Source organism: Neoarius graeffei, chromosome 3 (assembly GCF_027579695.1).
Source record: "Neoarius graeffei isolate fNeoGra1 chromosome 3, fNeoGra1.pri, whole genome shotgun sequence".
Taxonomy (NCBI): domain Eukaryota; kingdom Metazoa; phylum Chordata; class Actinopteri; order Siluriformes; family Ariidae; genus Neoarius; species Neoarius graeffei.
Window position 1 is genome coordinate 83,109,982 of NC_083571.1, and position 26,369 is coordinate 83,136,350.

General features: G+C 44.7%; 1 protein-coding gene across 1 annotated transcript in view; it reads left to right on the forward strand.

Annotated features, from left to right (window-relative positions):
- LOC132883645 (uncharacterized) overlaps positions 1 to 26,369 on the forward strand; it is an 85,066-nt gene that overhangs the window by 27,668 nt on the left and 31,029 nt on the right. The window contains exon 2 of the mRNA XM_060917528.1: positions 7,615 to 7,827. Within this exon, the coding sequence (XP_060773511.1) occupies positions 7,615 to 7,827 (213 nt within the window). The remainder of the gene's footprint in view (positions 1 to 7,614; positions 7,828 to 26,369) is intronic.

Sequence of the window (26,369 nt, forward strand, 5' to 3'; positions counted from 1 at the left end):
GCCTCCAATTTCTGACGTCTTAAAGTGTATATAATGCCTCTAAACCCCACTTTATTTTTTTCCTTGTACAAAGCAACAACCATTGTTGATTGACCATGTGTTTTCGAACAATAGCTGATCCAAAAGGGCATAAATTAATGGAAAATCAATAAGATCAGCTGATTTTCACGGAATCTGCCGAGACTGAACCGGAAGATCCCGAAGGGGTGCATGACGTCACACGTAACAATTTGGATATCAATTTTGTTCCTGTGTGCAGCTGTGGTTAGACCAGTCTCGATATGGAATCCCATTTTGGAGAGAATTCTGATAGTGATTGGGATTCTTATATGTCAGACGAAGGGGCAGATGATTTATCGAGGACATTCCGGAGTAGATGGTGATCTTTTCGAACCCCCAAGATGAGAAACTGCCAGTTCACTCAGTTCATGACAGTCTTCCTCTGTAGCATACATGAGATAGAGAGAGAGATGCGCAGAATGTGGTGGTTACCTTTCATCATGTTTTCCTGAACAAAACTAAAGACAAGTCGATTCTTGCAATATTGCAGTCTGAGCGCATTTAACACATTTCAGTTAATGATTATGATTGCGCGTGTGCATTTTTCTTCCGGTTAAAGTGTATCAGATATGATGATAAAATTGGATGTCACGATTGTGTAAATGTTGCTCATAATTCTGCGTCTGGTGCAGTGTGTGTGAGAGATAATAGGGGAATCGATGAACTGTCCAAATGTCATTTATTAAATAAATGGATTTCTTTTTTGCTCCAGTAATTCCCATGTGGTCGTTCTGGTGGTGATGAATGCTTGATGAATCAGATTTATTATTAGTAGGCGACACGAAATCTGCCCGCTTCGTTTGCACAAACTTCACCCACTGTCGCTTTAAATTAGTGTAATTTTTCGGAAATTCGTAAACTTGAATGTCCTGTTGTATATGGATTTGAACATCCAAACACAACGCAGCACTTTCCCATCGTTGTTTTTGTAAGATTCCTACAACAATATCCAATTTCAGCGGGTAAACAAGCACGGAATCAGATGAACTGAAATGACCCAGATAACCAGGGTTCCATGCATGATGTCATGTGAGATTATCCCTGAAGCAAGACTGCCTTTTTCCGGGATCCAGAAGCCACGATTTGGCGATTACAACCCCGATTCCAAAAAAGTTGGGACAAAGTACAAATTGTAAATAAAAACGGAATGCAATGATGTGGAAGTTTCAAAATTCCATATTTTATTCAGAATAGAACATAGATGACATATCAAATGTTTAAACTGAGAAAATGTATCATTTAAAGAGAAAAATTAGGTGATTTTAAATTTCATGACAACAACACATCTCAAAAAAGTTGGGACAAGGCCATGTTTACCACTGAGACATCCCCTTTTCTCTTTACAACAGTCTGTAAACGTCTGGGGACTGAGGAGACAAGTTGCTCAAGTTTAGGGATAGGAATGTTAACCCATTCTTGTCTAATGTAGGATTCTAGTTGCTCAACTGTCTTAGGTCTTTTTTGTCGTATCTTCCGTTTTATGATGCGCCAAATGTTTTCTATGGGTGAAAGATCTGGACTGCAGGCTGGCCAGTTCAGTACCCGGACCCTTCTTCTACGCAGCCATGATGCTGTAACTGATGCAGTATGTGGTTTGGCATTGTCATGTTGGAAAATGCAAGGTCTTCCCTGAAAGAGACGTCGTCTGGATGGGAGCATATGTTGCTCTAGAACCTGGATATACCTTTCAGCATTGATGGTGTCTTTCCAGATATGTAAGCTGCCCATGCCACACGCACTAATGCAACCCCATACCATCAGAGATGCAGGCTTCTGAACTGAGCGCTGATAACAACTTGGGTCGTCCTTCTCCTCTTTAGTCCGAATGACACGGCGTCCCTGATTTCCATAAAGAACTTCACATTTTGATTCGTCTGACCACAGAACAGTTTTCCACTTTGCCACAGTCCATTTTAAATGAGCCTTGGCCCAGAGAAGACGTCTGCGCTTCTGGATCATGTTTAGATACGGCTTCTTCTTTGAACTATAGAGTTTTAGCTGGCAACGGCGGATGGCACGGTGAATTGTGTTCACAGATAATGTTCTCTGGAAATATTCCTGAGCCCATTTTGTGATTTCCAATACAGAAGCATGCCTGTATGTGACGCAGTGCCGTCTAAGGACCCGAAGATCACGGGCACCCGGTGTGGTTTTCCGGCTTTGACCCTTACACACAGAGATTCTTCCAGATTCTCTGAATCTTTTGATGATATTATGCACTGTAGATGATGATATGTTCAAACTCTTTGCAATTTTACACTGTCGAACTCCTTTCTGATATTGCTCCACTATTTGTCGGTGCAGAATTAGGGGGATTGGTGATCCTCTTCCCATCTTTACTTCTGAGAGCCGCTGCCACTCCAAGATGCTCTTTTTATACCCAGTCATGTTAATGACCTATTGCCAATTGACCTAATGAGTTGCAATTTGGTCCTCCAGCTGTTCCTTTTTTGTACCTTTAACTTTTCCAGCCTCTTATTGCCCCTGTCCCAACTTTTTTGAGATGTGTTGCTGTCATGAAATTTCAAATGGGCCAATATTCGGCATGAAATTTCAAAATGTCTCACTTTCGACACTTGATATGTTGTCTATGTTCTATTGTGAACACAATATCAGTTTTTGAGATTTGTAAATTATTGCATTCCGTTTTTATTTACAATTTGTACTTTGTCCCAACTTTTTTGGAATCGGGGTTGTAGTTTTATGCTTGATAATAAAATGGCAAATAATTAATATTATTTCCCCCTTGCTTTATTAATTCATTTTGGTCATTACTAATGATATATATTCATTTTAAAGCATTACAATAAGGCATTACATACACTTTAACCAAAGACCTATATGTACTTTTGTGTTGGAACACTTTTTTAAACCACACTTTGGCCTCATAATTATCATTTGAAAATCTCTTGAGTATCTTACTTAATGTCTCAAAAGCACTGGCTTTAGATCAGCATTACCCGCTGTGGGGCTGAGCAGTGCAACAGAAAAGCAGTCGCTTATGTATACAATTGGTGGTCCTATCCAGCTGCCCTGTGATATTACGTATAAACGGCAGCTTCGGAGCAGCATGCGTTTCAGCATGTGTCTCTGGCAGCTCTTGTGTGACGGACAGAATTAGTAAGTGGGTGGAAATATAGTAAATATTTTTTGGATATACAGCATAACCTGTTAAGTTTCTAGTTCATGTATTTGCACTGATTGCGCTCATATAATGCAGTGACATGAATCTGTGAACTGTGCCAACTCAAACCCGATTCGAAGCCAAAATTTGAAACCAAACTCTTCCAGCTGCAGTTTTGCCATTTCACTACGTAAAAAAGAACATTAGTACATGCATATTTTGAAAGATTAAACTAGAGCTGTGAAAGATGATAACTTTTTTCCTGGTCTGAGCCACCAACTATGTACTGTAAATGTGCACAAGACCACGTGTGCGGTTGTGTCACCTTGGATTCAGATAAAGGTAGCATGCATTACATTTTTACACTGGTGTGCTCATGTTCAGTATAATGCAGCGTGACTCTCTTCTCTGGCTGGGAGAGTGTGTGTGAGTGATTAGGCTTGCTATCAGAGTAGCATGCCTCTCTATCAGTGCTCTAATAACATTAACATGGAGTCACTGGCTTTTCTCAAAATTGTCACAGGAGAGGGAGGGATAGAGAGCAAGGAAATGGGTTACTGCGGAAGACGATGTGATAACAGGGAAAGAGAGGAGGGCAAAAGTGGGAAACAGAGATTTCATAAGGGTGAGTGTTCACTAATTTTAACTCTGTACCTCGGCAACCTTGAAACTAAATGATCCTGAACATTATGAGAATAGTGATGGAACTGGAATTCTGCTCAAGCTTTAATCAAAGTATACCAGTCAGTATTTTGCCCTCTATTTTGGGAGTTTAGTCAGGTTGGTGGCCTATGATGTAAAAAGCTGCTGTTCTACAACTTAAAGCAATGAATCGGGACAAGATAGTAGCTAATCGTAAGACACATTAATGGTGTGTTTGACTTCCCTCGGAAGTGGGAAATTTGAGCATGTCATTTGTGCATTCGAGGTACAAAGTCAGGGGAAAAAAACATGGACGTTTCCATGTTCATCTTATCTTAGCAGCAAGCTAGCCAGCTAACTGTGATGAGTGATGTATATTTTCCTCCTCAACACAGTGATCTGTCTAGTTGATGCTTTAGATTTAAAGGTGATCTATTATACCCATTTTCCACAAGGTGACAGTTACCTGAGGTCTTAAAGCTATGCTGCCTTTCAGATTTTAAGTTTAGGTCATAAAAAGAATTTTCCCTGACACCCAATTATTTTTGTTTAGTGGACTGAAAGCTACTGAATTCAAATAACAGAGCAATTTTATTAGGTTTAAAAAAAAATGGAACAATTAATGAATTTAGGGCCATGTGGCCCTAAATTCTTCGCTATTTTTTTTCCTGCTTCACCATGACCCAATTCAAGATACTATGTCATGCATCATATGGTGGGCTTTCCCCATTCACGCAAGGCATTGTGGGATACAAATTTGAAACAGTGAGGAAAATGGAGAACGTGAGTGTGCGAATGAAACGTGAAAGACCGACTACAGTAACAGAAAGTGAGAAGAAAAGACATTATGTTGCGAAGGAAAGGAAACACGGGACCAAACTAATAAATATCGGTGGTCAGTGAGCACCTTGGTGTTATCAGCTGTTCGTTTAATGACAGAATGATGTAACAGTCAGTGCACGGTCAAAGATAGATCAGTAGATGGCAGTAATGCAACACTGTGGATGCCAGCTGCTGTAAAACCCAAAAGAAGAAGAAGGCAGCAAACCTGTGTGTGGGCACATGGACTTCCTCTGTCTGCTTGACTGTGAGTGAGTGATTTCATGCACGTTATTTGCTAGGGAATCCCCTCAAATTAAATAACTTCCCAGCCACGGAATGGCCTGGGGTTTTATTTTATTTATTTATTTATTTTTTGAGATATTACAGAAATAAACATGTATCACAATTACCAAATTTCAGAGGGAACTAAATTTCCCCAATTTTATGAAATCAAAAGGCCATCGAGCTTTAATGAAGTGTTTGTGAAAAGCTTTGGTCAGAATACCACAAGGATAAAGCACCACAGCTCCCTTCTCACCTTGCCTAAACAGCCCTGTTCAAAACGGCTGATTTGAGTGTCTGTTCCTTTAAATGATAATGAGCCACTGCTCACACCAGCCAATAGGCTGTATTCAGTCATGTGACTTTTGCTTGCAAGTTTACTTCCGGTGAATGAAGTGGTGGTCAGGCAAACCAATTCCAGACTCCAAAAATCCCTGTTCAAAAATTAATATCCCGCTCAGCCAACTTGTGCCTGCATGTTACATCCCATCTGTGGAGTTTATGCAGTAGCCTGCCAGAACCAATTTGGCTGCCATTTTGTAAAGATCTAGTGAAACTGTCTGTCTGTTTTCACAGTTTAGAGGCCAATACACGGTCAAGATACCTTCAGAAAGTTGCTGTTTGCAATGGGATAGATCCTTACATGTTAACAAAGAAGGATTTTTCCTATGAGTTGGAAAATCATCCATTTGTTGAGGTCCCCAACATCTCAAACTACCTGGTGCTGCAGACATTGTTCTACACGGACAAACAGATGAAAACCTGAAGGAGCATGGAGGCATACAACTTTTAATATGTGGCTGGGTTAAAATTCTGGGGATCAGGACACTACAGGATAAATCCTGTATCGTTTATGCCCGGGTAAGGAGGCGGGGTTTTTTAGTATGCATTTTTTGCGATGGTTGCTAGGACGCTACAAGTTTTAGTATCGGGTATAAACAAACCACAGCTGCTCAATCCTCCCTGCTCTTCTCTTCCAGGTAAATCAGAAACACCTTTAAAAACCTGGGTATTACATGTATTACATATGCATTAGTTTACAATATGGCGAACATGATCAAACAGTAAACAAAAAAACACATGAGGACTTAAGCGTCTCCTGAGCTTCAAAATATCACAAAATGGCGAGAAAAGTCATTTGCGAATCCAAATGAAATAAATCAGAGGAATTTACAATCCTTTCACGAAGTGATCACTGCAGTTCTTTGACTCCATTCCCCTCCCCCATGGAAAGGTTCAAGAGCCATCCTTCTCATCATCTTTTGGTAAAATCCTTTGCCCTTTCACCCCATATCACTTCAGGGGAACCCAAAAGAAACTTTTATCAGTTTCATGGTTTGTTTGATTCGAGCAACGCAAGCATAAGGCATTTTAATGACTAGCAAGGCGCCCCAGCGATAGTAACGCTTTGTGAAACAGTGATCTCAGCTGACCACCACTTCATGTCTTGCATATCTAATGAGGCAGATGTAACGTCGGATGCAACACACCTATCAGGTAGCACTTTCCTCATGAATATTTGTTCGGAAAGGCAGTTCTCAATCCATGAGTGGAGATACTCAAATGAGGGGGTGGGATAATGCTAATGATCTCCCCTTGTGATATAGAAAGTGGAGCCAAATTTGAATGGCTTGTTGCAGAAAATTTTCTGAAATGGGCTGGACCAAAGAAACCGACTGGGTTGTCTTATTTCAGAGTTTGTGGTATAGAAGGACTTCAGATACTCAAGTGTTATGTGCACAAGCACTGAAAAAGTGAGGTGTTTTTTTTTTTTTTTTTTTTTTTTACAATACGTGCCCCTTAACAAGCGAATATAGCTGTATTTCGATTGCTCTAAAGCAAATGTTTGTACATACAGCATACAACTCATTTCAAGATAAGAAGTGTTACTTTGTGTACTGGGTACATTGCCATATTGTTTTGATGTCACTGAGTTGAGGAGCTGTATGCCAAAGATGTCGTCAGTAAGTTTAGGTAATGGCTCTGGTGGTAAGGATAACGTCATATCAAGGACTCTGACTTGTACAATGATGCTTTTATACCACTTTCCCAAACATTTATTTGGACTGTTTTAAAGGTTATTTATCTCTAAATTCCAAGGCAGCAGTGATTGGAGTGAAAAGGGAACTTCATAATTACTAAAACTTTGCCTTTCTTGCAGTACAACAAAGGAGCAAATATATTGCCTCTTGTAGATTTCCAAGTGAGTCATAATTGCCCCTGGGGTTTTAATCACTTACAGTCCCCCGTTTACTCATTCTTTATTCATAATGACCAGATAGGACTCATTTCCAATCAGAAAATCCAGATTGTTCTAACTAATATATATTACAGAGGAACAATTTAATAACAGCTTTTCCAGTTTTGTTTCTTATTCTCCATTGTTCTTCTTGTCTGGCTCCCTCTTTAACACGTGTGCATTAAAATAGATTCATCACACTCTCTCCCTCTGGATTATCTCTCTGCCACCGACAAACACATGATTAGCCCGTTATATTTGTTCATGGGTTGCTTCCAGGAAGTCATCAGGAAGCTATTCTCCTGCACATGCAAGTCATCAGTTCCCATAAAACCATTATGTTGGAATAGATTTCTGAAAGATGCGATTGACCTCTGACTGCAAATATAATGTTACTGCGACAATGTTTGCCTCTAACCTTGGACTTGTGTGCTTGTATCCCCAGGTGAAAATGATCCCATCTTAACCACATCTGCTCAAAACTTGTCCTCCACCTCCTCACCTCCCCAGAGATCCTCCACTGCAAAGCCAGAATCTCTTTCAAGCCCTCTACTTCTCACGATTTCCTCCAAGGTAGATAGCAGAGCTATAGCAGATCTCTCTGCTAACAGCACCCTCAGCCAGAGCTCTAATGATACAGCAAACAGCACAGCTCCAGGTGAGGCTTTCTAGGTTTCTTCATCTGTATCTGGTCTTGCCTTGACAATGCATATACCGGTACTAGTGCATCTCAAAAAATTAGAATATTGTGAAAAAGTTCAATATTTTCCATCAGTTATTTAAGAAAGTGAAAATGTTATATATCATAGACTCATTACACAAACTAAAATGTCTCAAGCATTTTTCTATTTTAATTTTAATCAGTATGGCATACAGTACAAAAACATAAAAAAAAACATCTCAAAATATTAGAATATTTCATTTCGAGTTTGAGTAGAACAGTATGAACACAGTGTATCTCTCGGTCTAGTTCAGTACACACAACCACAATCATGGGGAAGACTGCTGATTTGACTGTTGTCCAGAAGATGATCACTGATGCCCTCCACAAGGAGGGTAAGCCACAAAAGGTCATTGCTGAAAAGGGTGGCTGGAAAAGGTGCACAAGCAACAGGGATGGCCGCAGTCTTGAGAGGATTGTCAAGAAAAGTTGATTCAAGAACTTGGGAGAGCTTCACAAGGAGTGGACTGTGTTAGGACTGGGACTGTTTTGGCCTCTAGAGGCCGCTGTTATTTCCATCTTGTCATGTTTGTTTTGGCCTCTAGAGGCCGCCACTGTGTTTGTGTTTGTCTTCATTGCCTGTTTCCTGCCACGCCCTGTTCCTTAATTAGTGTGTGTATAAATACCCCTCTCTTTGTTCCCTTGTCATGGAGTCTTTTTCCTCTGCTATGCCTGTTAGTGCTAGTTCCCTCTGTTCCATGTTCCTTGCCTGTGTCTTTGTGGTTTTGTACTTTGCTTTCTTTTTGGACCTTTTTGAATTTTGTTTTTACCATTTTTGAGATCTTCTGAGCGTTTGCATTTTTGCCTTTTCTTATTTTTGGACTTTGAACTTTTGGATATTTTTTATTTTCCCTTTATCTTCTGAGCTTTTGGATTACTTTTGTTTTTTACCGTGGATTGTACATTTTGTAAATAAACTTTTTGATACTTTTCTACTTCCGCCTCATGCCTCTGCACTTGAGTCATCCCCCTGGTGGCCTAGTGGGGGTTTGCTGGATTATCACACCAGCGAACCAGGTTCGAATCCCAGCTAAACCCTAACAGAAAGACTCCGTCATGACCGACTCAGCAGAGGCGTCTTCAATGGTCTACCCAGCCAACCTTCAGGGAATTATGGCAGCTTTGACACGCTCACGTTGCAAGCCAACGTGAGGCCCTTGCTCGCCACGAGGTACTGCTTCAGCAAATTGGGAAAACCCTGGCACAGCTGACTCCTCTGCCCGCATCTCCTCATCCTGATCCTGCTCTACCATCTGCTCTCGCTCCAGTGCCTCCCGCCACGCTGTCTCCTTCACCTCGCGAACCCAGCCTTCCTGCACCACAGAGGTATGACGGCAAGCACGGTGAGTGCCGGGAGTTCCTTACCCAGTGCCAACTCACCTTTGAGCTCCAGCCTACCACCTACACTACGGATCGCCGCAAGATTGCCTTTGTGATAACCTTGTTAGCTGGTAAGGCACGAGCATGGGCAACAGCTATCTGGCAGAGACGGGGACCCGAGTGCTCTGATTTCGAACTGTTTACTGAAGAGATGCTTCGATCAGGCGGACATCAGTACAGACGCAGCCAGAAAGCTCATGTCTATCCGGCAAGGAGGAAGCGTCGCAGACTACGCCATATCGTTTCGGGCGCTCGCAGCAGTCAGCGGATGGAACGAGGCTGCCCTGGTTTCAGCCTTTCACCATGGTTTGTCTGACCCCATCAAAGACGGCCTGGCCTCTATCGGATGCCCTAGTGACCTTGAAACACTGATCTCACATTCTACTCGTCTGGACAACAGGACCTGTCCTGAGCCTCTCCGGCCTCCCTGCCTCTACCTGGAGCCCGTCTACCTCCTCCAGTGACTGTCCAGAACCCATGCAAGTGGGTCGTACTCGCCTCTCCGCATCTGAGAGGGAGCACAGAAGGAGGGACAAGTGCTGCATCTACTGTGGCAAGCCTGGTCACTTCCGAGCATCATGTCCCGAACTCTCGGGAAAAGGACTGCCCCGTCCAGCCGAGGGAGGGTTGTGACGGGGCCTACCCTCTCTCCTGAACTTCCTGGCCAAGGAGTTTACATCCCGGTCTCCATCTCCTGGGGTGAGTCCGTCCACTCTTGTCAAGCCTTGTTAGACTCCGGGGCAGCTGGAAACTTTATGGATGTTCACTTTGCCCAAAGTATCAATGTCCCGACTGCACCTCTTGAAGTCCCACTGTCTGTGTCTGCCCTGGATGGCCAAGCCTTAGGTGATGGAAGAGTCACTCAAGTAACTTCTCCAGTCTTCCTCCAGTCTCAAGGTCACAAGGAAGAAATATCCCTGCACCTGATTCCTTCACCAGAGTTCCCAGTGATTCTAGGCCTTCCTTGGCTTACCCGCCACAATCCTCGCATAGACTGGGTAACAAGCCAGGTTGTGGAATGGGGCCCTGCGTGCCATGCCTCTTGTCTGCTCTCTAGCTCTCCTGTGTCTCCTGCCGAGCCCCCTGATCTCACCGAGCTATCTCAAGTTCCCACAGAGTACTGGGATTTGAAGGAGGTATTCAGCAAAAGCAGGGCCGCCGTTCTTCCTCCGCACCGGGCCTACGACTGTGCCATCGACTTGCTCCCTGGGACTACCCTTCCTCGTGGCAGACTGTTTTCCCTCTCTCAGCCAGAATGCAAGGCCATGGAGGAATACCTCAAAGACGCCCTGGTCTCTGGGTTCATTCGACCCTCCACCTCACCTGCTGGTGCCGGCTTCTTCTTTGTCGGCAAGAAGGATGGGGGGCTCCAACCATGTATTGACTACAGGGGCCTGAATAAGATCACTGTGTGCAACCGATATCCCCTTCCGCTGATGCCCACAGCATTCGACCTGCTCCAAGGCGCCACCGTCTTCACCAAGTTGGACCTACGGAACGCATACCACCTCATCCGTATCCGACAGGGAGACGAGTGGAAGACTGCCTTTAACACCCCGTCTGGGCACTACGAATACCAGGTGATGCCCTTCGGACTCACCAACGCACCAGCTGTTTTTCAGGCCCTAATTAACGACGTCTTGAGGGACATGATTAACCTGTACGTTTTTGTCTACCTCGACGACATCCTTATCTTTTCCAAGACCGTGCAGGAGCACCGCCACCATGTCCGCCAGGTTCTCCAGAGGCTGCTACAGAACAATCTGTTCGCCAAGGCCCAGAAATGCGAATTTCATGTTCCCGAGGTCTCCTTTCTGGGTTTTATTGTACGGACAGGCCAACTCCAAATGGACCCAGCCAAGACCCTGGCCGTCCGGGACTGGCCCACTCCCAAGTCCGTCAAAGAGGTTCAGCGGTTCTTAGGATTTGCTAACTTCTACCGCAAGTTTATCAGGAACTTTAGTTCTGTAGCAGCACCCATGTCGGACCTCACCAAAGGGACAGGTGGATCTTATGTCTGGTCTCCTCAGGCGGAAAAGGCGTTCAAAGACCTCAAGCACCGCTTCTGCACGGCACCCATTCTGGTCCTCCCGGACACCTCCAAACCATTCATCGTGGAGGTGGACGCCTCAGACAGTGGTGTTGGTGCGGTGCTCTCTCAACGTTCGGAAGGAAAGCTGCACCCCTGCGCATACTTCTCCCACCGCCTGAGTCCTGCGGAGTCCCGGTACGATGTGGGGGATCAAGAACTGCTAGCAGTCAAACTGGCCCTTGAGGAGTGGAGGCACTGGCTGGAGGGAGCGCAACATCCATTCCTGGTTTGGACGGACCACAAGAACCTGGAGTACCTCCAGCAAGCCAAGAGACTGAACCCACGACAGGCTAGGTGGGCCCTGTTTTTCAGTCGGTTTGACTTCACCCTATCGTACCGCCCCGGCTCCAAGAACACCAAACCTGACGCACTGTCCAGGCTGTTCTCTGCCACTAACAGGGAGCGTGAAGTCGGGCCTATTATCCCTGTGTCCCGGATTGTGGCCCCTGTCCGCTGGGGTATTGAGGAGGCCGTCCGACGAGCCCAACGCCAGGACCCTGGGACGGGGCCACCAGGCCTCTTGTATGTCCCACATCAAGCCCGGGCCAAGGTTCTCCAGTGGGGTCACTCGTCCCCTCTCACCGCCCACCCGGGAGCTCGAAGGACCCTGGACTTTTTGAGAAGGCGCTTCTGGTGGCCTAGCATGGAGAAGGAAGTGAGGTCATTCGTCCTTTCCTGCGAAGTGTGCACCAGAAGCAAGAACCCACGACAGCACCCCCAGGGTCTCCTGCATCCTCTGACCATTCCCCAGGGTCCCTGGTCCCACGTGGCAGTCGACTTCATCACGGGTCTCCCTGAGTCACAAGGTAACACTGTCATATTGGTCATAGTTGACAGATTCTCCAAGGCCTGCCGCTTTTTACCACTGTGCAAGCTCCCTTCTGCTCTTGAAACTGCTAAACTATTATTCACTCATGTCTTCCGAGTCTTTGGTCTCCCGCAGGACATCGTCTCAGACCGAGGGCCCCAGTTCTTCTCCCGAGTGTGGCACGGGTTCTGCAAGGTCATCGGAGCCACTGCCAGCCTCTCCTCTGGGTTTCACCCACAGTCCAATGGCCAGACGGAGAGGCTCAACCAGGACCTGGAAGCCACCCTGTGAGGCCTGGCTATGGATAACCCGACATCGTGGAGCACCTGGCTGCCATGGGCAGAGTACGCCCACAGCACCCTGCAGTCATCAGCCACCAAGCTGTCGCCATTCCAGTGCCAATTCGGGTTCCAGCCACCTCTGTTCCCGGACCAGGAGGAGGACGCAGGGGTGCCCTCGGTCAACCAATATGTGAAACGGTGTCGCAAGACCTGGAGCAAGGTCAGGAAGACCCTCATCCAGACCTCCAGAACCAACCAGACTCAGGCCAACCGCCATAGAAGACCTGCCCACGCTTTCCGCCCTGGGCAGCGGGTTTGGCTGTCCACTAAGGACCTTCCGCTGCGGGTGGAGAACCGCAAGCTTGCTCCTCGCTACATTGGCCCCTTCAAGGTGGTGCGCAGGGTGAACCCTGTCGCCTACCGGCTCCAGTTGCCCTGGACTCTGAGGATCAACCCCACATTCCATGTTTCCCTGTTGCGGCCCATACTGACGTCCATGTATGCCCCTGCCCCTAGGAACCCCCCACCCCCCGCATCTTCCAGGGTCAAACTGTGTTCACCGTGCATCGCCTGCTTGACTCCCGCCGGGTCTGTGGCGGGCTTCAATATCTAGTTGATTGGGAGGGCTATGGCCCTGAGGAACGCTGTTGGGTCCCCGCCCGGGACATTCTAGATAAAGGACTATGCTGGGACTTCCATTCGGCCCATCCGGATCGCCCTGGGAACGTCAGGAGACGCTCCTGGGGGGGGGGGGTCATGACCTGTTAGGACTGGGACTGTTTTGGCCTCTAGAGGCTGCTGTTATTTCCATCTTGTCATGTTTGTTTTGGCCTCTAGAGGCCGCCACTGTGTTTTTGTGTTTGTCTTCATTGCCTGTTTCCTGCCACGCCCTGTTCCTTAATTAGTGTGTGTATAAATACCCCTCTCTTTGTTCTCTTGTCACGGAGTCTTTTTCCTCTGCTATGCCTGTTAGTGCTAGTTCCCTCTGTTCCATGTTCCTTGCCTGTGTCTTTGTGGTTTTGTACTTTGCTTTCTTTTTGGACCTTTTTGAATTTTGTTTTTACCATTTTTGAGATCTTCTGAGCGTTTGCATTTTTGCCTTTTCTTATTTTTGGACTTTGAACTTTTGGATATTTTTTATTTTCTCTTTATCTTCTGAGCTTTTGGATTACTTTTGTTTTTTGCCGTGGATTGTACATTTTGTAAATAAACTTTTTGATACTTTTCTATTTCCACCTCATGCCTCTGCACTTGAGTCATCCCCCTGGTGGCCTAGTGGGGGTTTGCTGGATTATCACACCAGCGAACCAGGTTTGAATCCCAGCTAAACCCTAACAGACTGAGGCTGGTGTCAGTGTATCAAGACCCATCACGAACAGACATCTTCAAGAAAGGGGATACAACTTTCACATTCCTAATATCAAGCTACTCCTGAGCCAGAGACAATGTCAGAAGTGTCTTATCTGGGCTAAGGAGAGAAAGAAATGGACTGTTGCTCAGTGGTCCAAAGTCCTCTTTTCAGATGAAAGTACATTTTGCATTTAATTTGGAAATCACGATTCTAGAGTCTGGAGGAAGAGTGGAGGCGCACAGAGAATCCAAGGTGTTTGAAGCCCAGTGTGAAGTTTCCACAGTCTGTGATGATTTGGGGTGCCATGTCATCTGCTGGTTTTGGTCCACTGTATTTTATCAAGTCCAAAGTCAACACAGCCATTTACCAGGATATTTTAGAGCACTTCATGCTTCCATCTGCTGACGAGCTTTTTGGAGATGCTGATTTCCTTTTCCAGCAGGACTTAGCACCTACCCACAGTGGCAAAACTACTACCAAATGGTTTGATGACCGTGATATTACTGTATTGGATTGGCCAGCCAACTTGCCTGACCTGAACCCCATAGAGAATCTATGGGGTATTGTCAAGAGGAAGATGAGAAACACCCGACCCAAAAATACAGATACGCTGAAGGTTGCTATCAAAGCAACCTGGGCTTCAATAACACCTCAGTAGTGCCACAGACTGATCACCTCCATGCCACACCGCATTGATACAGTAATTCATGGTAAAGGAGCCCCAACCAAGTATTGAGTGTATAAATGAATATACTTTTCAGAAGTTGGACATTTCTGTATTGTAAATCCTTTTTTTGATTGATCTTAGGGAATATTCTAATAATTTGAGATACTGGATTTCTGATTTTCATGAGCTATAAGCCATAATCATCAAAATTAAAACAAAAAAGGCTTTAAATATTTCACTTTACATGTAATGAATATAGAATATATGAAAGTTAACCTTTTTTAATTAAATTATGAAAAAAGGAACTTTTTCATGGTATTCTAATTTTTTGAGATGCACTAGTATATTACTCTCATTGATACCATGTGCATATGAGTAAGAAAAACTCTGGCACCTGTGCGAAAAGCAATTTATGACCGCTTAAATGAGAACTGAAGGCAATTTTTTTTTTTTTTTAATCAAAATTCTCATCTCATCTCTAGCCACTTTATCCTGTTCTACAGGGTTGCAGGCAAGCTGGAGCCTATCCCAGCTGACTTCGGGCGAAAGGCGGGGTACACCCTGGACAAGTCACCAGGTCGTCGCAGGGCTGACACATAGACACAGACAACCATTCACACTCACATTCACACCTACGGTCAATTTAGAGTCACCAGTTAACCTAACCTGCATGTCTTTGGACTGTGGGGGAAACCGGAGCACCCGGAGGAAACGCACGCAGACACGGGGAGAACATGCAAACTCCGCACAGAAAGGCCCTCGCCGGCCACGGGGCTCGAACCCGGACCTTCTTGCTGTGAGGCGACAGTGCTAACCACTACACCACTATGCCGCCCTTATCATAATTCTATTTATCTCATTTTATTAAATATAGGAATGCATTTTTGATAGCTATTTTGTCACTGCTATAGCAAGTTATGAGTGTTTTGAAATATGATCTGTAATACATCAGTCCATATGTCAAAGCAATGGCAGTAAACAAGATTCGCTGAGACCTGTGTGAGACATCGTAGGACGGAAGTAAAACATACAGCGAAAATCAAAGTGACCAACATCTGCCAATGTTGCCAAAAGACGCACGTGCCCTCTTTCGAATGCTGATGTAATCAAGCCGGAAGTTTTGTTTGTTTTGATAGCAATCAGGAAGGTTTGAAAAAAGTAGGCAGTAATCGTCATTTAAACTCGTTTTTGTGCAATATTTTGTTTGGAAAACAGTTTTCAAAATGGCGGCGCTGACACTTCACGTTTCGAAGTCTCGCACAAGCCTTGTGAGGATCACGCGGATAAGCGATGCCTGCCGTGGACCAAATGAACTAAATTCAACATGGCTAAAACTGAATAGGCTGATAAGTATAATATTTAATTGCAGTTAGTTGCCAATACGAGTCACGATATAAGGTTACTAAAACCGAAAACGTAATTGAATAATACGTTAATGATGAAATAAAGCAAGTTTAAAAATGACTTCAGTTCTCTTTTATTAGGGCCCGAGCCCTATGGGCGAAGGCCCTATTGTTCTTGTAAGAGTTCACTATTATTAGGGCCCGAGCCCTATGGGCGAAGGCCCTATTGTTCTTGTAAGAGTTCACTATTATTAGGGCCCGAGCCCTATAGGGCGAAGGCCCTATTGTTCTTGTAAGAGTTCACTATTATTATTCTTCTTCTTTATTTTTCTCCGCTGTTGGGCCATTTTCGGGGCGCTTGCCATGGGCGAAAACGCGCGAAATTTGGCGCCACTTCCGAGAATTGCCACCGCTACTCAGAACCAAAAGCCCACACTTGGCCGGGGCTCAGGGCCTCTATAGCGCCCCCTAAGTCGTTGTAATTTTGGCCTCCCGCATTAAGGTGCCTGGTTGCCATATAGTTTGTAGTAGTGGCATGCCATTTGGTATGCATATGTAGCTCACTAAGCCGGACAAAAATGTAATGCCAATGCATTAGCCACGCCCAACAGGAAGTGAGGTAATTTCACTTTTGTGTGAAATGCATGGCCACGAAGACGGCGCAACTCCTCCTAGACCGTTCATAGGAATGTCACCAAAATTGATACACATCATCTACAGACATGGGTGACAAAAGTTACTAAATACGTTTCACGTAGGATAAACCGTTCAGAAGTTATACGTCTATCAATTTTCACTTCAAAATTTTACATGCTAAAAAATTCATAACAAATCTTCTAATTGCTCAACACTGCTCATACTTCACACGCTAATCACTCATTGGGCTTCTGACATGTTACCCAATTTCTGTGATATTTCGCCACTGGGGGCGCTATTTTTGGGCAAAAAATCCAATCTTTCCTCAAATTTGGTCAAACTTCACGGCCACCCTCTTACTACCTCCCATGTCATGTATACCACATTTTGGGAATTTTCGTCCATGGGGGGCGCTGTTTTTGGCCGACGCAATTTCTCCAAAACGGGTTTTTGGTAAATTATTCCATAATGCTTTTCCTTTACACCACTACCTTGTGATAGTGCGTTGCTGTTGTGGTCACTTATTTTTCCATCTCATAATCACTCATGTACAGCATAGCGCCACCTACTGACATGGGAAAAACCAAAAAATTTATTCTTCAAAAATCTATATCTCATCTTCTGTTTACTCAATTGTCATCAAACTTCATACGCAAACTCTTCATAGCTCACCTGACATGTACGCCAAATTTTGTGCACTTTCGCCCCTGGGGGTGCGGGTTATGGCAGAAATGATATTGCAGCTTCTGATTTGTCAAACTTGGCAAGCAAACTCTTTACAAGACCCTTTTTGGGGCGCTTGCCATGGTCGACATCGCACGAAATTTGGCTCCTTTTTCTTAGACTCCCACCGCTACTGAGAACCAGAAGCCCAGATCCAGGCGGGCCTCAGGGCCTCTATAGCGCCCCCTAACTCATTGTGATTTTGGCCTCCCGCATTAAGGTGCCTGGTTGCCATATAGTTTGTAGTAGTGGCATGCCATTTGGTACGCATATGTATCTAACTAAGCCGGACAAAAATGTAATGCCAATGCATTAGCCACGCCCAACAGGAAGTGAGGTAATTTCACTTTTGTGCGAAATGCATGGCCACGAAAACGGCGCAACTCCTCCTAGACCGTTCATAGGAATGTCACCAAAATTGATACACATCATCTACAGACATGGCTGACAAAAGTTCCTAAATACGTTTCACGTAGAATAAACCGTTCAGAAGTTATACGTCAATCAATTTTCAATGCAAAATTTTACATGCTTAAAAATTCATAACATATCTTCAAATTGCTCAAAACTGCTCATACTTCACACGCAAATCACTCATTGGGCATCTGACATGTTACCCAATTTCTGTGATATTTCGCCACTGGGGGCGCTATTTTTGGGCAAAAAATCCAATCTTTCCTCAAATTTGGTCAAACTTCACGGCCACCCTCTTACTACCTCCCATGTCATGTACACCTCATTTTGGGAATTTTCGTCCATGGGGGGCGCTGTTTTTGGCCAACGCAATTGCTCCAAAACAGGTTTTTGGTAAATAATTCCATAATGCTTCTCCTTCACACCACTACCTTGTGATAGTACGTTGCTGTTGTAGACACTTATTTTTCCAACTCATAATCGCTCATGTGCAGCATAGCGCCACCTACTGACATGGGAGAAACCAAAAAATTTATTCTTCAAAAATCAATATCTCTTCTTCTATTTTCTCAATCTTGATCAAACTTGATACGCACACTCTTAACAGGTCACCTGACATATGTGCCAAATTTTGTGAACTTTTGCCACTGGGGGCGCTGTTTTCAGGCAACAATTTATATCTCGGCTTCTGATTGGTCAAACTTGATCAAACTTTACAAAACAACTCTTCATAGGTCCCTTGACATGTATACCAAATTTGGTGAACTTTCACCACTGGGGGCGCTCATTGCGCTGTAGCAGTTGCAGGAGAGGTGTTTACAATCATGAGGCACCAGGAGTATGTTGTTTTGGTTGCCTTAAACACACATGACTTGTGGACCACTGGGGGCGCTCATTGCACTGTAGCAGTTGCAGGAGAGGTGTTTACAATCATGAGGCACCAGGAGTATGTTGTTTTGGTTGCCTTAAACACACATGACTTGTGGGGAATGGGTAGGCAGTCGGGAGCAAGTGTTGTAGCGTTACATACAGACTAATAGATGTCTAACAGAAGACAATCCTATGTAGCTATAGCTTGGTGACTGATGAGGTAAATACATTAATTTGGTTGGGAAGCCATGGCATAAAATGTTCTGTCCATGACAACGTCTCAGCGCACCGTGTACTCTGTGTCCAATTCTGTGCTTTGTCACCATTGTGGGAGTAATGTCTATTGCCAAAGAAGCTGTGGAAGGTATTTCGCGGGGATGCATGCCCCCGCCCCCCCTTGGCCGCTGGCGCGAGGGCCCGTCGAGGCCGCTTGCGGCTTTAATTATTCTTCCGTCTTCTTCTTCTTCTTTATTTTTCTCCGCTGTTGGGCCATTTTCGGGGCACTTGCCATGGGCGAAAACGCACGAAATTTGGCGCCAGTTCCGAGAATTGCCACCGCTACTCAGAACCAAAAGCCCAAACTTGGCCGGGGCTCAGGGCCTCTATAGCGCCCCCTAAGTCGTTGTGATTTTGCTCTCCCGCATTAAGGTGCCTGGTTGCCATGTAGTTTGTAGTAGTGGCATGCCATTTGGTACGCATATGTGTCGCACTAAGCCGGACAAAAATGTAATGCCAATGCATTAGCCACGCCCAACAGGAAGTGAGGTAATTTCACTTTTGTGCCAAATGCATGGCCACGAAGACGGCGCAACTCCTCCTAGACCGTTCATAGGAATGTCACCAAAATTGATACACATCATCTACAGACATGGCTGACAAAAGTTACTAAATACGTTTCACGTAGCATAAACCGTTCAGAAGTTATACGTCAATCAATTTTCGATGCAAAATTTTACATGCTTAAAAATTCATAACAAATCTTCTTATTGCTCAAAACTGCTCATACTTCACACGCTAATCACTCATTGGGCTTCTGACATGTTACCCAATTTCTGTGATATTTCGCCACTGGGGGCGCTATTTTTGGGCAAAAATTCCAATCTTTCCTCAAATTTGGTCAAACTTCACGGCCACCCTCTTACTACCTCCCATGTCATGTATACCACATTTTGGGAATTTTCGTCCATGGGGGGCGCTGTTTTTGGCTGACGCAATTGCTCCAAAACGGGTTTTTGGTAAATAATTCCATAATGCTTTTCCTTCACACCACTACCTTGTGATAGTGCGTTGCTGTTGTAGACACTTATTTTTCCAACTCATAATCGCTCATGTACAGCATAGCGCCACCTACTGACATGGGAAAAACCAAAAAATTTATTCTTCAAAAATCTATATCTCATCTTCTATTTACTCAATTGTCATCAAACTTCATACACAAACTCTTCATAGCTCACCTGACAAGTACGCCAAATTATGTGCACTTTCGCACCTGGGGGTGCTGGTTATGGCGGAAATGATATTGCAGCTTCTGATTTGTCAAACTTGGCAAGCAAACTCTTTACAGGACCCTTATTGGGGCGCTTGCCATGGTCGACAACGCACGAAATTTGGCTCCTCTTTCTTAGACTGCCACCGCTACTGAGAACCAGAAGCCCAGATCCAGGCGGGCCTCAGGGCCTCTATAGCGCCCCCTAACTCGTTGTGATTTTGGCCTCCCGCATTAAGGTGCCTGGTTGCCATGTAGTTTGTAGTAGTGGCATGCCATTTGGTACGCATATGTATCTCACTAAGCCGGACAAAAATGTAATGCCAATGCATTAGCCACGCCCAACAGGAAGTGAGTTAATTTCACTTTTGTGCGAAATGCATGGCCATGAAGACGGCGCAACTCCTCCTAAACCGTTCATAGGAATGTCACCAAAATTGATACACATCATCTACAGACATGACTGACAAAAGTTACTAAATATGTTTCACGTCGGATAAATCGTTCAGAAGTTATACGTCAATCAATTTTCGATGCAAAATTTTACATGCTTAAAAATTCATAACAAATCTTCTGATTGCTCAAAACTGCTCATACTTCACACGCAAATCAGTCATTGGGCTTCTGACATGTTACCCAATTTCTGTGATATTTGGCCACTGGGGGCGCTATTTTTGGGCAAAAAATCCAATCTTTCCTCTAATTTGGTCAAACTTCACGGCCACCCTCTTACTACGTCCCATGTCATGTATACCACATTTTGGGAATTTTCGTCCCTGGGGGGCGCTGTTTTTGGCCGACGCAATTGCTCCAAAACGGGTTTTTGGTAAATAATTCCATAGTGCTTTTCCTTCACTCCACTACCTTGTGATAGTACGTTGCTGTTGTAGACACTTATTTTTCCAACTCATAATCACTCATGTACAGCATAGCGCCACCTACTGACATGGGAAAAACCAAAAAATTTATTCTTCAAAAATCTATATCTCATCTTCTATTTACTCAATTGTCATCAAAATTCATACGCAAACTCTTTATAGCTCACCTGACATATGCGCCAAATGTTGTGCACTTTCGCCCCTGGGGGTGCTGGTTATGGCAAAAATGATATTGCAGCTTCTGATTTGTCAAACTTGGCAAGCAAACTCTTTACGGTATTTCGCGGGGACGCATGCCCCCGCCCCCCTTGGCCGCTGGCGCGAGGGCCCGTCGAGGCCGCTTGCGGCTTTAATTATTCTTCCGTCTTCTTCTTCTTCTTCTTCTTCTTTATTTTTCTCCGCTGTTGGGCCATTTTCGGGGCGCTTGCCATGGGCGAAAACGCGCGAAATTTGGCACCAGTTCCGAGAATTGCCACCGCTACTCAGAACCAAAAGCCCAAACTTGGCCGGGGCTCAGGGCCTCTATAGCGCCCCCTAAGTCGTTGTGATTTTGGCCTCCCGCATTAAGGTGCCTGGTTGCCATATAGTTTGTAGTAGTGGCATGCCATTTGGTACGCATATGTATCTCACTAAGCCGGACAAAAATGTAATGCCAATGCATTAGCCACGCCCAACAGGAAGTGAGGTAATTTCACTTTTGTGCGAAATGCATGGCCACGAAGACGGCGCAACTCCTCCTAGACCGTTAATAGGAACGTCACCAAAATTGATACACATCATCTACAGACGTGGCTGACAAAAGTTGCTAAATACGTTTCACGTAGGATCAACCGTTCAGAAGTTATACATCAATCAATTTTCACTTCATAATTTTACATGCTTAAAAATTCATAACAAATCTTCTAATTGGTCAAAACTGCTCATACTTCACACGCAAATCACTCATTGGGCTTCTGACATGTTACCCAATTTCTGTGATATTTCGCCACTGGGGGCGCTATTTTTGGGCAAAAAATCCAATCTTTCCTCAAATTTGGTCAAACTTCACGGCCACCCTCTTACTACGTCCCATGTCATGTACACCACATTTTGGGAATTTTCGTCCATGGGGGGCGCTGTTTTTGGCCGACGCAATTTCTCCAAAACGGGTTTTTGGTAAATAATTCCATAATGCTTTTCCTTCACTCCACTACCTTGTGATAGTACGTTGCTGTTGTAGACACTTATTTTCCCATCTCATAATCGCTCATGTACAGCATAGCGCCACCTACTGACATGGGAAAAACCAAAAAATTTATTCTTCAAAAATCTATGTCTCATCTTCTATTTACTCAATTGTCATCAAACTTCATACGCAAACTCTTCATAGCTCACCTGACATATACGCCAAATTTTGTGCACTTTCGCCCCTGGGGGTGCTGGTTATGGCAAAAATGATATTGCAGCTTCTGATTTGTCAAACTTGGCAAGCAAACTCTTTACAAGACCCTAATTGGGGCGCTTGCCATGGTCGACAACGCACGAAATTTTGCCCCTTTTTCTTGGACTGCCACCGCTTCTGAGAACCAGAAGCCCAGATCCAGGCGGGCCTCAGGGCCTCTATAGCGCCCCCTAACGTCTTGTGATTTTTGCCTCGCGCATTAAGGTGCCTGGTTGCCATGTAGTTTGTGGTAGTGGCACGCCCTTTGGTACGCATATGTATCTCACTCAGCCGGACAAAAATATAATGCCAATGCATTAGCCACGCCCAACAGGAAGTGAGGTAATTTCACTTTTGTGCGAAATGCATGGCCATGAAGACGGCGCAACTCCTCCTAGACCGTTCATAGGAACGTCACCAAAATTGATACACATCATCTACAGAAATGGCTGACAAAAGTTGCTAAATACGTTTCACGTAGGATCAACCGTTCAGAAGTTATACGTCAATCAATTTTCAATGCAGAATTTTACATGCTTAAAAATTCATAACAAATCTTCTAATTGCTCAAAACTGCTCATACTTCACACGCAAATCTCTCGTTGGGGTTCTGACATGTTACCCAATTTCTGTGATCTTTCGCCACTGGGGGCGCTATTTTTGGGCAAAAAATCCAATCTTTCCTCAAATTTGGTCAAACTTCACGGCCACCCTCTTACTACCTCCCATGTCATGTATACCACATTTTGGGAATTTTCGTCCATGGGGGATGCTGTTTTTGGCCGACGCAGTTGCTCCAAAACGGGTTTTTGGTTAATAATTCCATAATGCTTTTCCTTCACACCACTACCTTGTGATAGTACGTTGCTGTTGTAGACACTTATTTTTCCAACTCATAATCGCTCATGTACAGCATAGCGCCACCTACTGACATGGGAAAAACCAACAAATTTATTCTTCAAAAATCTATATCTCATCTTCTATTTACTCAATTGTCATCAAACTTCATACGCAAACTCTTCATAGCTCACCTGACATATACGCCAAATTTTGTGCGCTTTCGCCCCTGGGGGTGCTGGTTATGGTAGAAATGATATTGCAGCTTCTGATTTGTCAACCTTGGCAAGCAAACTCTTTACAAGACCCTTATTGGGGCGCTTGCCATGGTCGACAACGCACGAAATTTGGCTCCTTTTCCTTAGACTGCCACCGCTACTGAGAACCAGAAGCCCAGATCCAGGCGGGCCTCAGGGCCTCTATAGCGCCCCCTAACGTGTTGTGGTTTTTGCCTCTCGCATTAAGGTGCCTGCTTGGCATATAGTTTCTAGTTATTATTATTATTATTAGGGCCCGAGCACCGTACAGTGCGAGACCCTATTGTTTTTGAAGGATTATTATTATTATTGTTATTATTAGGCCCCGAGCACCGTACAGTGCGAGACCCTATTGTTGCCATGTGTCCAATTCTGTGCTTTGTCGCCATTGTGGGTGTAACGTCTCTTGCCGAAGAATCTGTGGAAGGTTTTTCGCAGGGACGCATGCCCCCGCCCCCCTTGGCCGCTGGCGCGAGGGCCCGTCGAGGCCGCTTGCGGCTTTAATTAGGGCCCGAGCCCTGTGGGCGAAGGCCCTATTGTTCTTGTAAGAGTTCACTATTATTAGGGCCCGAGCCCTATGGGCGAAGGCCCTATTGTTCTTGTAAGAGTTCACTATTATTATTAGGGCCCGAGCCCTATGGGCGAAGGCCCTATTGTTCTTGTAAGAGTTCACTATTATTATTCTTCCGTCTTCTTCTTCTTCTTCTTCTTCCGTCTTCTTCTTCTTCTTTATTTTTCTCCGCTGTTGGGCCATTTTCGGGGCGCTTGCCATGGGCGAAAACGCACGAAATTTGGCACCAGTTCCGAGAATTGCCACCGCTACTCAGAACCAGAAGCCCAAACTTGGCCGGGGCTCAGGGCCTCTATAGCGCCCCCTAAGTCATTGTGATTTTGGGCTCCCGCTTTAAGGTGCCTGGGTGCCATGTAGTTTGTAGTAGTGGCATGCCATTTGGTACGCATATGTATCTCACTAAGCCGGACAAAAATGTATTGCCAATGCATTAGCCACGCCCAACAGGAAGTGAGGTAATTTCACTTTTGTGCGAAATGCATGGCCACGAAGACGGCGCAACTCCTCCTAGACCGTTCATAGGAATGTCACCAAAATTGATACACATCATCTACAGACATGGCTGACAAAAGTTCCTAAATACGTTTCACGTGGGATAAACCGTTCCGAAGTTATACGTCAATCAATTTTCGATGCAAAATTTTACATGCTTAAAAATTCATAACAAATCTTCTGATTGCTCAAACCTGCTCATACTTCACACGCAAATCACTCATTGGGCTTCTTACATGTTACCCAATTTCTGTGATATTTCGCCACTGGGGGCGCTATTTTTGGGCAAAAATTCCAATCATTCCTCAAATTTGGTCAAACTTCACGGCCACCCTCTTACTACCTCCCATGTCATGTATACCACGTTTTGGAAATTTACGTCCATGGGGGGCGCTGTTTTTGGCCGACGCAATTGCTCCAAAACGGGTTTTTGGTAAATAATTCCATAATGCTTTTCCTTCACACCACTACCTTGTGATAGTACGTTGCTGTTGTAGACACTTATTTTTCCAACTCATAATCGCTCATGTACAGCATAGCGCCACCTACTGACATGGGAAAAACCAAAAAATTTATTCTTCAAAACTCTATATCTCATCTTCTATTTACTCAATTGTCATCAAACTTCATACGCATACTCTTCATAGCTCACCTGACGTCTATGCCAAATTTTGTGCACTTTCGCCCCTGGGGGTGCTGGTTATGGCAAAAATGATATTGCAGCTTCTGATTTGTCAAACTTGCCAAGCAAACTGTTTACAAGACCCTTATTGGGGCGCTTGCCATGGTCGACAACGCACGAAATTTGGCTCCTTTTTCTTAGACTGCCACCGCTACTGAGAACCAGAAGCCCAGATCCAGGCGGGCCTCTGGGCCTCTACAGCGCCCCCTAACTCGTTGTGATTTTGGCCTCCCACATTAAGGTGCCTGGTTGCCATGTAGTTTGTAGTAGTGGCATGCCATTTGGTACGCATGTGTATCTCACTAAGCCGGACAAAAATGTAATGCCAATGCATTAGCCACGCCCAACAGGAAGTGAGGTTATTTCACTTTTGTGCGAAATTCATGGCCACGAAGACGGCGCAACTCCTCCTAGACCGTTCATAGGAATGTCACCAAAATTGATACACATCATCTACAGACATGGCTGACAAAAGTTACTAAATAGGTTTCACGTAGCATAAACCGTTCAGAAGTTATACGTCAATCAATTTTCAATGCAACATTTTACATGCTTAAAAATTCATAACAAATCTTCTACTTGCTCAAAACTGCTCATACTTCACACGCAGATCACTCATTGGGCTTCTGACATGTTACCCACTTTCTGTGATATTTCGCCACTGGGGGCACTATTTTTGGGCAAAAATTCCAGTCTTTCCTCAAATTTGGTCAAACTTCACGGCCACCCTCTTCCTACCTCCCATGTCGTGTATACCACATTTTGGGAATTTTCGTCCATGGGGGGCGCTGTTTTTGGCCGACGCAATTGCTCCAAAATGAGTTTTTGGTAAATAATTCCATAATGCTTTTCCTTCACACCACTACCTTGTGATAGTGCGTTGCTGTTGTAGACACTTATTTTTCCAACTCATAATCGCTCATGTACAGCATAGCGCCACCTACTGACATGGGAAAAACCAAAAATTTTATTCTTCAAAAATCTATATCTCATCTTCTATTTACTCAATTGTCATCAAACTTCATACGCCAACTCTTCATAGCTCACCTGACATGTACGCCTAATTTTGTGCACTTTCGCCCCTGGGGGTGCTGGTTATGGCAGAAATGATATTGCAGCTTCTGATTTGTCAAACTTGGCAAGCAAACTCTTTACAAGACCCTTATTAGGGCGCTATTATTATTAGGGCCCGAGCACCGTACAGTGGGAGACCCTATCGTTGCCACGTGTCCAATTCTGTTCTTTGTCGCCATTGCGGGAGTAATGTCTCTTGCCGACGAAGCTGTGGAAG